A 15,747-nucleotide genomic window follows, 5' to 3' on the forward strand; every position below is an offset into this window, starting at 1 on the left:
GCCCCGTGCCCTAGATAGCTGCCATAAACCCAGAAGTGTTCTGATTGGTTAGAATTCACTCAACCCGGAAATGGGCATGCTGGGATTCCGAGTTTTCTACGTCAAAAAAAAGGCTCAACCAGTCGTTCCTCTCTGACTCAAACATTTTTGACATTAATTCAAGTAAAGTGCTTCAGTAACGCCTGTAAGCTACTTGGTCTGAAGAATGTCAGGAAATAAACCTCTTCTTCGGTCTTTTTAGTTACATCCCGCTTCAAAGTGGTTATGTATTGTAATTGTCAGTGTTCAAGTGTTCGTCCTTCCGTTCGTTCATTAGTGTGTCCACCAAATATCTTCACAACCGAAACAACCACCACAATACTCTGATGGTAAAAGGGGATGAAAGTGAGATGATGACCTTGACCTTGAGAAACGTAGGTCAACGCCAAATTTCAACTTTTGTACACTCAGGAACCGGATAGGATAGAAAGACGAGGGAGAAGGCCAGAAGGATGAAATAAAAAGCACATTACTCGGGCCGCAAAGGGTATGGAAATGGGATGATGACGTTGACCTTGAGAAAACTGAGTCAAGGTCAAATTTCAACTTTTGTACACTCAGGAAGATAGATGATAGATGATAAGATGCCATGGGGTTTAACAGGCTTTCACAGCCTTGTTTTTTGTTGTGAAACACACCTGAAACAAGATGACGATTCTGCAGTTTTATCCACCTTTCTCATATTGACTTTCCAACTAGAACCAAGGCAGTCAAAGACTGCAACATCCCGCGACACCCCTGAATTCAAAATTTTACCCTGATCTACTTTCATAAATCAAAACACTAGCTTTGATCTATGATCTTTGATCTTACTCTCACTGGCCATCTCACTCATGTGCTTTTTGTTTCATCTTTCTATCTGCAATGGTTGTGAAGACATTCGGTGGACGGACAGACGGACAGACGGACAGACGGACGGATGGACGGACGAACACACAAACACTGACAATTACAATACATCCGCTTCGCAACATGTAAAAATCCACCACTGGCCTGATGGGCTCAGTCAAGTCTGTGTTACTCCAGTATCTGTGAGCATTAATCAGCAATCTAATAAATAACTTCTCACAACAAAATGCATTACATTACCTGACATGACATTCTAATGATTAATCATTGCATGGTTAATTGTGGATATTTGTTTTGAACAGGTGTATTTAAATTATTTAATATTTCAAAGGGAATTGTATTTGTATTGCCTCCATAAAAGCAAATGATTGCCAGGGCAGGGCACACTAACCCAGGAATGTTTGGTCTTTGAGCTTTTGAGAGTTGTATTAATGACAGAATTGACAGAATGTCAGAATTATCACAGGAGGAAACTGTTGGTCTTTCAAATACTCCACAACTCCTGAGTGCTAGAAATCTTCATTATATTGGGACTCACTGAGAACTGCAAAAAATGTTGATTTCCATCAGTATCATACAAAATTTCAACCCCACATGTTCACACAAACATGAGAAAGCTGCTTCCACTAAAGTGCAGCAAAAACACTGTTGTCTGATTTCTTAAAAATGACACTCAAGAACATTTGCGGGTTAATTTGCCTTTTGTGTGAGGTAGTGATCAGCAGTTCAGTTTTATGCAAACGAGGCAGCATACTGAACAAACCATTTCTGTTGAGGTGCAGGTAATGGCAAGATCAGGTGAGACAGGATATTTTCATGATCTGTCGTTTTGATCAGAGTTTACACAATGGACATTACAAATAGCATAATCTGTTTTGCTAAAGAGGGGGCACGGTGGGTTCTCTCTGGACTCTCCGGCTTCCTCCCACCTCCAAAAACACGCACAGAGTTTCCCTCGTCTCACGCCCCCAGTCAGCTGCGATAGGCTCCAGCTCCCCGCGACCCGCCACAGCGGATGAAGTGACAGACAATGAATGCATATTCTGCTAAAGAAGCACGCATAGTATGGTTTAATTTTAAAAGGGCCTTATTACTTCATGCCTCTATTCTTGCTGCAAAGCCTTTTGTTATATATCATGAGTTTTGAAATGAAAACGTACAGAGCTCCAGGACATTATGCAGGAATTTTTAGTCACATAAGAAATATGATGACTTATAGGTTCTTTGTCATTCATCCATTGATGACTTTAACCAAGATTGATGGTGACATACTGTCTTTGTTTTGGATTCCTATAATGAATGAGGATGAGGATCCCTCTGTGGTTATTAGAAATGGATCATAAAGATGATGCCGATTTAATTACACTGATGCAGATTGAACTCCTTGTGACACATTCTGGAGCCAACAAATAAACCAAGCATGGCTGCAGTCCTAGGGACAATTTAAAGACATATAATTTTATTTGTTAATTCACTCCCACAAACACACAACTTACACAGAATATCGTTGCCTCAGAAGTTTTGCCTTTGTGATTTGAGCAAAAACGGACTGACGTAGTAGCTACACAAATAGAACAGAAGTCTAAATTTAGAACTGATACTTCTCTGTTTTGCACACATAAAGCTTGTGTATGTTCAGACCGTAAGAAAATAGAGCATGACCCCCCCAAACACACACAGAGAGATTTTAATATCACGTTTATTCATAAAAGTCAAATTAAAAATAATCACGTTGACACAAAATCCAAGAGATTCACATAAAAAGGATTTTCAATAATACTGTGCATTTTCTGAACAAAGAAACTTCTAATTTTTTATCAAACTAAAAAAAACAGACAAAAGTAGGAAAGAGAGAGAGAGAGAGAGAGAGAGAGAGAGAGAGAGAGAGAGAGAGAGAGAGAGAGAGTTTAAATTATTAGACTTTATGTTGTTGGGTCTTTGTAATATTTTGTAGTTCCAATGATTTAGAATGCTGTTTGCTCTGATTATATAAACTATATAAAATGTTACATGCTGTCTTCTTAGTGGTTGGATTCTATTGGCTTCAACCAATCAGTGACATTCGTCCATTCATCTTCTTCTGCTCATCTGGGACCGTAGAGGAAGCAACATTCTGACTATGGATGCCTCTCCCAGACACCTCCTCTCGCTCTTTGGGGGGGATCCCAATGCATCTCCAAGCCAGGTGAGAGACATAGTCTGTCCAGTGTCCTAGGTCTTCCCTGAGGCCACCTGCTGGTGGGACATGCCCAGAACACCTCCCCAAGGAAGGGTCCAGGAGGTATCCGAAACAGATGTCCAAACCACAGATGGCAAACAATAGATGGAATGAAAGGGCTGAGATAAAACACTATTTGCATATCAAATTGTTGCAAACACTTTTTAATTACCCCAAAAATAATCATTTTCAGCATATAATCCTGAAGTTCTATTTGGGAAAATACAATTCATTCATCGTCAGCTGGTTCATCCACTTGCGCGGGCCACGGGAAGCTGGAGCCTATCCCAGCTGACAAAGGGTGTAAGGCGGGGGAAACTCCGGGGGCGACGTCAGTGCACCGCAGAGCCACACAGAGACACAGACCAGCATACACACACACACACACACTCATACCTACAGTCATTTGGGACCGGCCAATTAACCTGAAGCGCATGTTTTTGAAGGTGGAAGCCGGAGAACCCGGAGAGAACCCACGGAGACACGTGGAGAACATGAAAACTCCACGGAGTGGGACCCGGAACCTCCTTGCTGTGCGGCGACAGCGCTACCCACTGTGGCGCCTGGTAAAATACAATTAAAAACTAGAACCAAGGCAGTCACAGACTGCAACACCCCACGACTTACCCTAGCCTACTTTCAGGGTAGGTCAGGGTACCCTGAAAGTATTACCTTACTAGTGCATAGACTAGTGCATATGGAGAAGGCCAGTGTAAGACCATACATCAGAGCTAGTGCATAGATAGATCTATGGTATTAATCACACTGGCCTTCTCTCTCGTCTTTCTATCCTAGCCGGTTCCTGAGTGTACAAAGGTTGAAATTTGACTGTGACCTACTTTTCTCACGATCAAGGTCATCATCTCACTTTCATCCCCTTTGCTGCCTAAGTAATCTTTTTTGTTTTATCTTTCTATCTGCAACGGTTGCAAAGATATTTGGTGGACAAATGATGAACGAACGGACAAACACACAAACACTGACAATTACATAACCGCTTTGAAGCGGGATATAATAAATTCTGATTTGAACAAAGTTGTTTTTTACTTCCCCACGACGGCGAATAAAGCGGTAGACGATGAATGAATGTTTTTTACTTTTCAGTTTTGATTAAACCTGTCTAAAATTCTGGTGACTATAACTGTAATCATGAAATTGCTCTGAACCAGGAAAAAAAGCAATCTAAATATTACATATTTTTATCTTAAGAGGATTAAGGGCAAAGGACCTCACAACTCAAAGTTTACAGTTAACAGCAACCTGCATATACACAGAAGACATGAAATGTGCAATTGGTGACGATTCCCAAGAGTATTCTGGTATTTCCTTAGAGCTTTCCCAATGCAGCGCACGATCCCATCCAAGAAACCACTGTAAGTCAATGGATATAACACATGGTGGAACCAGGATTTACAGTAGGCCTAGTATTCCTAGTTGTATAATGGGTGACCATCTAGAGTACAGACCAGCATATTTTCATATATCAGAGGCTTACAAGTAACACAATCAAATAGTAGATACAACATTCAACCCATCAAAAACAAGGACGAAGATCACATAGGGAAAGTAAGATTTATTCAATGTAATTATTATAAATTTATAAAATGCTAATGTTCTGTAAGAAAAGCATTCACACAGTTGGAATTCAATAGAAATACATTCCATTTCTTAAAAACAAAACTATAATGCATTTTCACACTCCACTGAGTTTGGTAATGGTTTCTACGTATATGTCATCTTCTTAGTGCATCTTTTTTTATAACCGTGTAAAATAAACAAAATGTGTCTGGTAAATGCATGTGACCGCATCCATAACTAAGTGGATTTCATGACAAAATAAAGACAAATCAATAATTATACACTGAAATTGGGAGAAGTTGGGGGATATTGCAGTGTCTAATGTAGAGAATGGTTGTTATGAGTGCAAGTACAACTTGAATTTGGTTAGAATTTTTAGTTAGTATAGTTTTAATAAAAAGCTAGATGTTCAAATAATTTTCTTTCCAATCTCTGGCTGAACACATATTTACGAAGAAATGTGCAGTTTTGAAAGCGATGGGAAATTAGTTTATTCTTGCAAAAAAGAATGCAGGGTCTAATCCAAACATACATTCCTGAAGTCACGCCATTCATTCGCACAGCTTTCAGAACACTTGAAGGTCATTTTTGTCATTTGTCTTTTCAGTTGTGCATTTTCATAAAAGAGGGCTGGTGTGTTAGCTGTCTTATCAGCAGATGCAGAGCATAGGAATGCTTTCTGTATTTAATTCAGGTTTGCTTCTGGTTCTGTTCACTTAGCAAGCAAAAAAGCCAAAACCGATGAAACATATGAAGTATGAGCGCAGGTTCACTGCTGTGAAAACCTTTTCTAAAGCCTTTACAAACAAGATAATCTACTGTATACATAAGAATGTTAGGATTTATGGAGGCAATAAAAAGATCAAAAAGGCAATTTTTCTTGCATGTGCATCATGTAAAAATGAGGAAAAAAGATGGAAAGCAGCCAGAATGATTATGCAAAGGAATGTTAATGTTGGCAACCTTGTGCTCTGGTGGCACACTCAGTTATACCTCTATGAATAATGGAAGAAGATGGACCATGGAGCAGTAAGAAGGAGGACTCCGTAAACATGAAGACATTGTGCTTATGAGACACTCTGTCTCACGTAGGGTTTAAAGTGGCATCAGACCCATAGGTAGGAGATGAGATAGGGCTTAAGAGTCACATCCACACAAGGCTCAGGGGAGGTTTCCATTTGCTATGACTGGTCACTTAGTGATGGTCGGACAAGAATACTTGAAAGTATATCAGTTGCTCTTGAGCAGGTCAATGCATCCCTGCATTAGAGTCACATTGTTCTGTAAAGACAAGAAAAAATTTAAAAACATCTGATGAACTTTTGTATCTCTGTAACAGTCTGGGTTATGTTTACTTGTATGTATAAAAAAAACAGATCCTACTGGATACTAAAGATTATTGTCTGATTGTGAGTAAACTCAGATGGCAGGCTGATTCTGAATAGAACCAGAGACGTGTATCTGAACAAAATTATATTATCCAGCAGGCTGTTGCTCTTGCGATTTATAATGATAGAAAAGCAAACCTTTTCGAAAATATGGCTGCAAAAACAATGATTTGAACCTGCAATAATATGATAATCAGAAGCAACAGGAGACCAGTGGTGGATTAGACACAACTCATTTATACATCAGGTAATTTTTATTTCACACAGAATATTGAAATTAAAAAAAGAACATCTACAGATTCTCAGTCTTCCAGATTACGGTAGATCTTGGTGTTAGACAAAATCAACAGGACCTGTAGCAGCTACACGAAACACAAATAACCATTCCTGTGCACTCACACCTACGGGGAAATTTGACATGACAATCCACTGAAACCACATGTTTTTGGAGGTGGGAGGAAGTCGGAGAACCTGGAGAGAATCCACATAGACACGGGAAGAACCTATGTCCTATTGCTGTGAGGCGAGAACCACTGTGCCGCCCACAATTCCATCCATCCATCCATCCATCATCTACCGGTTGTCTGGGGCTGGCAAGCGGGGACAATAGTCTCAGGAGGGATGACCATACTTCCCTCTCCCCAGAGACCTCCTCCAGCTCCTCCGGGGGGACCCCGAGGCATTCCCAGGCTAGCCGAGAGACAAAGTCCCTCCAGTGTATCCTAGGTCTTCCTCGAGGTCTCCTCCCGGTAGGACATGTGCAAAACATCTCCCCAGGGAGGCGTCCAGGAGGCGTCCGGAACAGATGCCCGAGCCACCACAGCTGGCTCCACTCGAGGCGGAGGAGCAGCAGCTCTACTCCGAGCTCCTCCCTGGTGACAGAGCTCCTCACCCTACCTCTAAGGGTGCGCCCAGCCACTCTATGGAGGAAACTCATTTCAGCCGCCTGTATCCGGGATCTTGTCCTTTCGGTCATGACCCAAAGCTCATGACCATAGGTGAGAGTAGGAACGTAGATTGACCGGTAAATCAAGAACTTCGTCTTCCGACTCAGCTCCTTCTTCACCACAACGGACCTATACAGCGACTGCATCACTGCAGAAGCTGCACCGACCCGTCTGTCAATCTCACGTTCCATCCTTCCCTCACTCGTGAACAAAACCCTAAGATGCTTAAACTCCTCCACTTGGGGCAAAGGCTCTCCACCGACCTGAAGAGGGCACACCACCCTTTTCTGGTCGAGAACCATGGCCTCGGATTTAGAGGTGCTGATCCTCATTCTACTTGCGTCACACTCAGTTGCAAACCGTCCCAGTGTATGCTGAAGGTCCAGGTTTGATGAAGCCAACAGGACAACATCGTCTGCAAAAAGCAGAGATGAAATCCTTTGGTCCCCAAACAGGACTCCTCCAGATCCTGGCTGCGCCGAGAAATTCTGTCCATAAAGATTATGAACAGAACCGGTGATAGAGGGCAGCCCTGCCGGAGTCCAACATGCACCTGGAACAGGTCTGACTTACTGCCGGCAAGGTGAACCAAGCTCTGGATTCGGTCATACAGGGACCGGACAGCCCTCAGCAAAGAGCCCTGGACCCCATACTCCCGAAGCACTCCCCACAAATACCACGAGGGACACGATCGAATGCCTTCTCCAGATCCACAAAACACATGTGGACTGGTTGGGCAAACTCCCATGAACCCTCGAACACTAGATGGAGTTTGTAGAGCTGGTCCAGTGTTCCACGACCGGGACGAAAGCTGCACCAGGCGCTCGCATACGAGCCCAAACCCCGTTCTTGGGTCCAGGGTGGGATCCCGGTTGCCCTATAACGGGTGATGTCATGGTCCTTGATTTTTTTGCCATCATAGGGCCTTTTGACTGCTCTTCGTCTGGCCTGTCACCCAGGACCTGTTTGCCAAGGGAGAGCCTAGCAGGAGCATAAAGCCCCTGACAACATAGCTCCTGGGATCATTTGTGCGCTCAAACTCCCCCACAACGATAAGGTGGAAGCCCTACGGGGACCACCCACAATTATAGTTCAAAATCTAATAAATAATGACTTCAAAACAATTCATCTTACAAACAGCCTCTTGGAAACAATTGTGTTCGAAGGTTGAGGACTACCTATACATTTAATTTGTATGTAAGTGATGATGTTCAACTACCAAAAAGACTCACACACAACCTCATGAAGCAGTCAGCTGTACAGGGCTGCTCACCTTGGCGTGTTTTATTTCAAGCTCAGCCATCTCAATGAGGTTCTTCCTGAAAGCAATGACTCGTCTGCCCTTGAAGCTGGTAAGTTCTATAAACATGACATTGTTATTTTAAAAACAGCTTGCAGAGTGCTGAATATTTCACTGACCAAGAAAACAGTACAAACAGATCTTTTACGCATTGATGCACAAACCTTTCTTTCCAGACTCTGAGAGCTTGTCAAATTTCTGCAGGCACTGCCGCTGGTGCTCTTCTGCCTGTGGAATGTCCTTGCTCTTCAGTCGAGCCTTATCCAAAGCCTTGTTAGAGTTCTCAAAGTCCGCTAAGGCACGGGCTCGCCTGTACAAAAGGTCCTGACATGTTCCAGATGGATAACCAAGAGAAATGAAAAAATTGAGACCATTTGAAATACATAAAATATAGTATTTTTTCCCATTTGGAAAATAAATAATCCATTTAGCTCAATACATTTTGAAAATGTCAGGATTTCTTCGAAACTTTTTTTGGATACTCAATTTCTTTAGAGGGTTCCACAAAGCAATCAAACGTTAACAGATCATCTCTGAAGGAGACATTGTTTCAACTGCACCAATAAAGACAGTGGACTCATAGCAGACACCGAAATCAGAACACTTGGAATTTGTTCTTATCTAAAACTGTTACCTGAAGCATAAGCACATGATGTGCGCAGAAAAAACAGCATCTGCAAGCAACTCAGCTCTCTTTGCACAAATAAAGTCAAGGAGGCAAAGGATATAGGAGATTGGCTGAAATTATTGTTTCTGTGATTTAATAACCCTTTCCCCCCAGATAAAAATTTCACTCTGATAGTTCTCTTGCCTTTAAAATTAGGAAAAATAATTCACTTGAAAAGCACAGCTTTTCAAGTGAATTATTTTACTTTGTAAATGATGTATGACCATTTCCTTCAATTATCTAAACAATTGTTATCATTATTCTAGATGGCACTTATTTGCACATTTAAATCATTGCAGAAAATTATGTTTGTATTTCAGTCTTATTATTGTAGATAATACTCACCGAAGCGTTCAAACCCACGCTTGAGCTTTAATTATCAGGACAAACCAACAAATGTGAATATATCTACCATAATAGTTGATAAACCATCTGATAAATGAATATTATCTGCTTTTCATATTTGTTGTTTTCTTCTTCATCCCCTAAATCTTAATTTAGAAGGGGCAATGACAGTTGACAGAGGCATTTGATATGTGTGTTGCTTTCTCTAATCTTTGACACACATGAAGATTTAAACTTGGTGAAAAGTAGCACCAAGATAACCCGATTCATCTTGTACAAATGCAGCAGATGAACATGCCCCACCTTGGCAGCCTGTATGTCTCTCATGTAATATCTCAGCAGTTCCGTAAGTTTTAGCTCCTGGTCAGATGCCACTCTTCCCTCCACTTTCTGAAAAGACAAAGATGCACAGTAGCAAAGACAATGTATTTATAAATCAGGGCAAATATTTACAAAAGTGTCTCAGTTTGTTGGTTACTGAAGTTTCTACTTACTCTGAGCTTTTCAAACAGGTCCGACACCTTCTCCAAGTACCTGAGAAAAATGTAGTACTTGTATCAGTTGTATTACCTGAAGCTAAAAAAAATTGAGGTCTATCTGTAAGACAGTGCTGAGGAAACCAGTAGAAAAATATTCAACACCATGCATTTCTGCATAAAATCATTCGATTATACTCACTTCTTACTTGCTGTACTATCATCAGCAGAGAGGTTACTCAGAGTGGCACAGACAAGAATGTAATCATCAGCAATATCTGCAGGAACAGAAAACAGCAATCAGGGACCAAGCAAATTCAAATACTTCATTTACTCCATTCCACTGAAAATCCTCACATACTTTTGTGTGCACGTGTCATTTTCTCTGCTTTGGCAGTGGAATCCTTTATTTTGCTATAATAGTCAAGCAGGAAAGTCTTCTCCTGCTCGAAAAAATCATCGACTTCCTGTGTAGAAAACAAGCAATGACAAATGGTAATTTGGGAAGTGACGATGGTGTTGCTTGTACAATGCTGTCATGCCATTACCTTGATTCCAGAGATAAGGACCTCGTCAGCTGACTTCACCATGTTTTTAAAAAATCCTCCAAACATTTCTTTGGCATTCTTTCTTCTCACACTAAGCTAAAGTGGAGAGAAGAAACACGTAAAGAAGAATCTGGAAGCACTTGGAATTGTTTAAATAATTCCCTATAAAGAAAAGAACTAATGTTTAGAATAAGTGATATTTGAAACTGCACTAACACTACATTATTTCTATATCATTATGTGTGAATTGTGGTCTATAGACAATTGCAGCTTTTACTATTTAATGAAACAAGTATCTAAGCATGTCACATATATAATTCCTTGGACTGGCAGGCAATATGGCCAATGACAATGGCTATATAGATTAGCATAACTGCTGAACACAGCAGGATGTAAGGCGTGTGTCACAAGTCTCCAGTAAACATTACTTCCTCTCTTTCCAACTGAAAACTCAGGAAAGGAAGTCAGCATTATGAGGAACTCACATCCTGGTCATACTCTAAGAAAATCTGGAAATTTCTGTCTTCGCTTAAAATTGGGTGAGAGGACAATCTCTGCAGGAAGATTTCATGCACTTGCACAGTTTTCTTGAACACAGCCAGATATTCCCTGAAAAGAACATAACGTACAATACACAGTTAACACACACAGGATATTTTGGAATGACAACATTTCTCACAGCTTTTGCAAAGGATTTATCAAGATTCTGTCTAAAGACACAGCACAATATACGGTGGATTGTGTTCCACCTAGGCACTCACGCCTCCAACTCTTGCTTCATCTTCGTGTACTCATCCTTGGTCATGGTCGCTTCACCGTCCCCCAGTTTGTGCATTTTCTCTCTTGGGCTCTCAAAGTCTGGCTTTGGGGGCGCTGGTGGAATCTTGAAGTTACAAAGCAACAAATAAATGACTTCAAATTCCATGACAGTATAAATATAAGTTATACGTTTAATTATAAATGGACACCTTTTAATTTTAAACTGAGCATGTGTGAGCCAGGGACATCTAGTGATGTTATAACATTTAATCAAACTCACTATTAGACCAGCGTAGTCCTCTGTTTCAACCAGAGTGTCATGCAGCCAGATGAAGTCTTCATGCTGCCTTGGTACAGAAAACTCTGGCTTCTGAAAAGAACTAAGGGTGGTCTGGGAAAAGATTTTATATTTGTCAACATATTGGCAAGAACCATTAAAGAATATTTTTAGGAATATGTCTGTGTTGGTTTGTATCACAACCCGACCCCCTGCTTTTTAAAAAAAATTTTTTTTACCTTTGTATGGACAGTGAACTTCACTTTGTCCCTTTCACAGAGTGCATCAGGAATGTCAATGAGAAGCGAGGAATCATGGTTTAGATCCACAGACACTGAGCGCATCTAACGACAAATACGTATACCATAGTTACAAAATGTAGTTTTCTGATCTTATGCTTATATACAAACATTATTACTAATCAAAATCATCACTAGTCACTTTATTCACCTGGTTGATTCACTAGGTTTTTATATATGGCTGCCGCTGACATTTTTGTGGATCCTGAAGATTCAAACTATAAAAAGGTTACTGTATATTTGTTGCATTTTCAGAATCAGTCCAATTATGCTAACACTCATAACTAATTGGTACTTGTAACTCAGATATATAATATTAGCATCATAAGTTATAGGTGTCTGGAATTACATATAACCAAAGTTATCACTTCCTTTTTGCTTTAAATACCCACCAAACCCAACGTTTATAACTTCACACTGGGGACAGACTGACATGAGGAATTAATTAAAATAAAAATATGTTAGACAAGGATCGATCTCCAGCCATAGACCTTATTGTCTGAATTATATTTTTTGTGCATGTGTGCAGGGAAACATATTTCAGAAATAACACAAAAGTGAAGTAAAGTACAAGTCATCCCCTCTATCTTCTTGAAGATGAGAAAATTATAACCATCTTCAAGAAGAATGTCAAAGGCTTTAGGCGTAAAAGTCTGGTGTCAGCCTGTCCTGTAGCTAACCGTAGGTACAGATTCTAGACCTGCTTGGCAAGACCTAAACCAGACCCCTGCCAACGTTATATTTTGACATACAAATAAATAGAAGAAAAACTTGGTCTTGACCATCCAATCTTTTTGATGAAAATATAGACCTTATACCTACTTTATTGTGCCTGATGAAGGAAATAGCGGTATTGTTGCGGTTATTTTTAAGTTCTTAGTTTTGCTTTGCTTCTACACAAATTAATACATTGAGACAAGCAAGTACTGTACATAAATTGTTCCAAGATTGACATTAAAAGTACATAAAAACTGGACCGATTGATGATGTATTACATAATTTAGATAAATGTCTGCCTGCTAACACATGTAGCTCACTGTAGAGCCACTGTCACAGATCGTTGTGATCCACAGCTCAGTGGAAGAGAAGCTATTTTAAGCTGCTCGTCTGTAAATTACAACAAATAATTACAGATGTCATGTGCTATGATGTATGTCAGGGCACAAGAACAAACAACGCATTTCTGCAAATTTGGAGTTTGACACCATTGTTTCTCCCACTTCTTTTTTCTTTCCTCTATAAATTGTTAGCTAGCTTTAGCCAGATTCTAGCGCTATGCAGACCGAAAACAACACAAGTTAACATCATGGAGTTATCATGGATTTAATGTCTCAAAAGTCGCGTACGGACGTATTTCAGATGCCAAAAAAACATCAAACTTGCCTTTTCTTTGTTGCTGTCGTCTATTGTAGATGTCATAGTGACTGAAGGCGCCGCAAAGGCAAGAAGAGGCCAATAACCCAAATAACGAAACTATATACAGGAAACGCTGTGTCTGCTGACTGGCTGCAGTTTTTCATCCTACTATGGCAACACTATAGCCTGCACTTCCCTGTCTCTGATTGGCTTATCCCTTGAAGACATTCAGCCAATATCTGCCCGCCTCGAATGATGTAGCCAATCACCATAATAAGTACTAGACAATCATAATCAGAGTAGGGTGGGATATGCCTTCACTGTAGTAGAGTTTCACAGTTAGACCTTGCCTGAACACCGTCAAACCGGGTTTGTTTCCGCTCCATGCTGACAGGTTACAGACTTCATAAAACTGTTCCTACGACAATCACACAAGTGTGGCTTTACATAACTATATGCTTAGCTATTTCTGATTTTAGACAACAAAGCAACATGTTCGGTCCCACATGATCTAATTTGATAACTGGTGAGACGTAAGAAACAAAAACAAATGATAGACAAAAATGAGAACCACAGACTTAATACCCGCTCGGATGTATTTCAGTGATACACAAGATCCTTATGGATGATGTAGTTTATACGTTTACAAATGCGCTGTGCATCCGGACCTGGAAGTTAAACAAACTACACCCGGAAGTGTGTGCAACCGCGAAAGTCCTTCGTTTAGAAACATGATGGGACGAGTTACTCTGGGACAAGTCTGGGCAAGTACCGCGAACAACATGTGGGATAAAAGCTATTAAAAAAACATTTTCACAACTGTACGCACGTTTAAGTTAGGCCATAATAGAGTTGACAAAGTTTGCTGTGGTGAAGTTGACAGAATGGTCTCTTTTAAACGTTTGGGGTCATTTGGAAGCCTGATTGCCCCTCGATGCACCGCCCTCACTGCCAATAATTTCTCTGCTGCGCGTTGGTTGAGGTTACCGAAGAGAAAAAGTCCGTATAGTTCAGTCGACACCGAGCGCTATTCGTCTCTTCGGAAGTCGGTAATGTCATCGAGGGTCGTCTCCCAAACTCCTGAGACCCTCAGTGTTGAGGATGAGCACATTTACGGGCCTGTTGTGAAAGCTCAAACGCCATCCTCAGGATCCGATCAGAGGGTCTGTAAAACTCCTCATCCATTTTCACACGAGGAAGAGACGCTGGAAACAGAAGAGCCAGAGTCTGGACCTCCAACCCGGATAGCTTTAAAACGGGACCCGGGCCGGTCTTCAGTCCCGAGTGTGACCCGTGTTCTCCAGCAGACCCTCTCCCCGGAACAGATCTTCTACCTGGAAAGGTGGAAGAGGAAGATGATCACAGAGCTTGGAGAGGAAGGCTTCAAAGAATATTCTCAGAGTAAGTTTTGTAACCTGCTATTGATTTATTGTATAAATGTTTACTATAATGGAACTAATTTTGCACTAATTTGACATGTAAATGTGTGACCACATTTTTTTTTTGTTCCTACTCAGATTTATTTCAACAAGGGAAGCTGTTCCACTCCGCCCTGGATAATATTCTGACATCAGGTGCAACGTTGAAGAACAATGTTCCAGACACACCGGAATACCCGCCAGTGGTGCTGGGATACTTGGAGAGCATCTCTCATGTTATGGAGGATATCAGCGCAGTGAGAGCCGTTGAGAGCACTGTGCAACACGACACACTGAACTACCTGGGTGTTGTGGATTGTGTTGCTCGCTACAGGTATACAGTATGTTCTCATTTGTAAACAAAGATGTGCTTGAATTTTTCCATACTGCCTGGACTGTACTCACTTTACTGTTTTTGTCCTTAGGGGTGTTTTATGTGTTATTGACTGGAAGACATCCGAGAAGCCCAAACCCTTCCTTGGCAACACGTATGACAACCCTATTCAGGTGGCAGCCTATGCGGGGGCGTTGAACAATGATGGCAAGTACAAATACCAGGTGAGGCACAATAGGTGATGCAATAATCTTTTGTGGGCAGCAATGTCGCCTTCTTTCCTTTCTGTGTAGTTTCCATGGTCTTCCCCGTGTCTGTGTGAGCTCTCTTCAGGTTGTCCAGCTTCCTCACACCTCCAAAAACATGCAGCTTAGCTGAATTGATCACTCCAAATTTTCTGTAGGTGTGACTGGTTGTCTGTCTATGTGTGGCTCCGAGATGCACAGGGGTGTACTCTACCTGTGATTACCTCAAAGCCTACTTGTCATTGCAGGTTGAAAATGGACTCATTGTTGTAGCCTACAAAGACGGTTCACCGGCCCATGCTCATACGATGAACTCAGAGCAGATGCTGGAGTACTGGAAAACTTGGTTGGTTCGTTTTGAAGAATTCACGCAAAAGAAATGATGGAGTTTTCTTCTATTTCTTTTGTATTATACTTTTAAACAAATGTTGTTTTTCTTCAGAACTATACATATTAATATTTTTATACTAATTGATTATGTCTCATTATTGATACACGTGCAAAACAGTTACTGCTGTTTTTCATGTCATTTGATGGATCATGCAGGAATGTCAGTGAGGTTAGTCTCAAGTCAGACTGTCACAATATCATGGCTTCACTTCAAGGGTTTCCCAGCTAAACACATTCACTGTATGAACAATTTTGAAAAAAGAATGAATAAAAATGAGCAGTCTTTAACTTTCATTATCGTTTCTTGTCTTTTA

The 15,747-nt window shown here is 40.9% G+C and overlaps 2 protein-coding genes across 2 annotated transcripts; one reads left to right on the forward strand and one right to left on the reverse strand.

Annotated features, from left to right (window-relative positions):
• Window positions 1-4,659: 4,659 nt before the first annotated feature.
• snx5 (sorting nexin 5) lies at window positions 4,660-13,215 on the reverse strand. Its single transcript, XM_068327098.1, has 13 exons — window positions 13,074-13,215; window positions 11,631-11,735; window positions 11,395-11,505; window positions 11,117-11,238; window positions 10,841-10,964; window positions 10,356-10,451; window positions 10,169-10,274; window positions 10,010-10,085; window positions 9,826-9,865; window positions 9,635-9,721; window positions 8,484-8,643; window positions 8,293-8,378; window positions 4,660-5,965 (listed from the first exon to the last, which is right to left on the reverse strand). Exons 1-13 carry the CDS (start codon window positions 13,107-13,109, stop codon window positions 5,915-5,917), a joined length of 1,200 nt encoding a protein of 399 aa, XP_068183199.1. The 5' UTR covers window positions 13,110-13,215; the 3' UTR covers window positions 4,660-5,914.
• A 537-nt stretch (window positions 13,216-13,752) lies between these two features.
• On the forward strand, window positions 13,753-15,662 carry mgme1 (mitochondrial genome maintenance exonuclease 1). The gene is made up of 4 exons (XM_068327500.1): window positions 13,753-14,447; window positions 14,564-14,798; window positions 14,890-15,022; window positions 15,292-15,662. Exons 1-4 carry the CDS (start codon window positions 13,931-13,933, stop codon window positions 15,424-15,426), a joined length of 1,020 nt encoding a protein of 339 aa, XP_068183601.1. The 5' UTR covers window positions 13,753-13,930; the 3' UTR covers window positions 15,427-15,662.
• The last annotated feature ends 85 nt before the right edge of the window (window positions 15,663-15,747 follow it).

The sequence above is a fragment of the Antennarius striatus genome, chromosome 11 (genome assembly GCF_040054535.1).
Source record: "Antennarius striatus isolate MH-2024 chromosome 11, ASM4005453v1, whole genome shotgun sequence".
In the NCBI taxonomy this organism is placed as follows: domain Eukaryota; kingdom Metazoa; phylum Chordata; class Actinopteri; order Lophiiformes; family Antennariidae; genus Antennarius; species Antennarius striatus.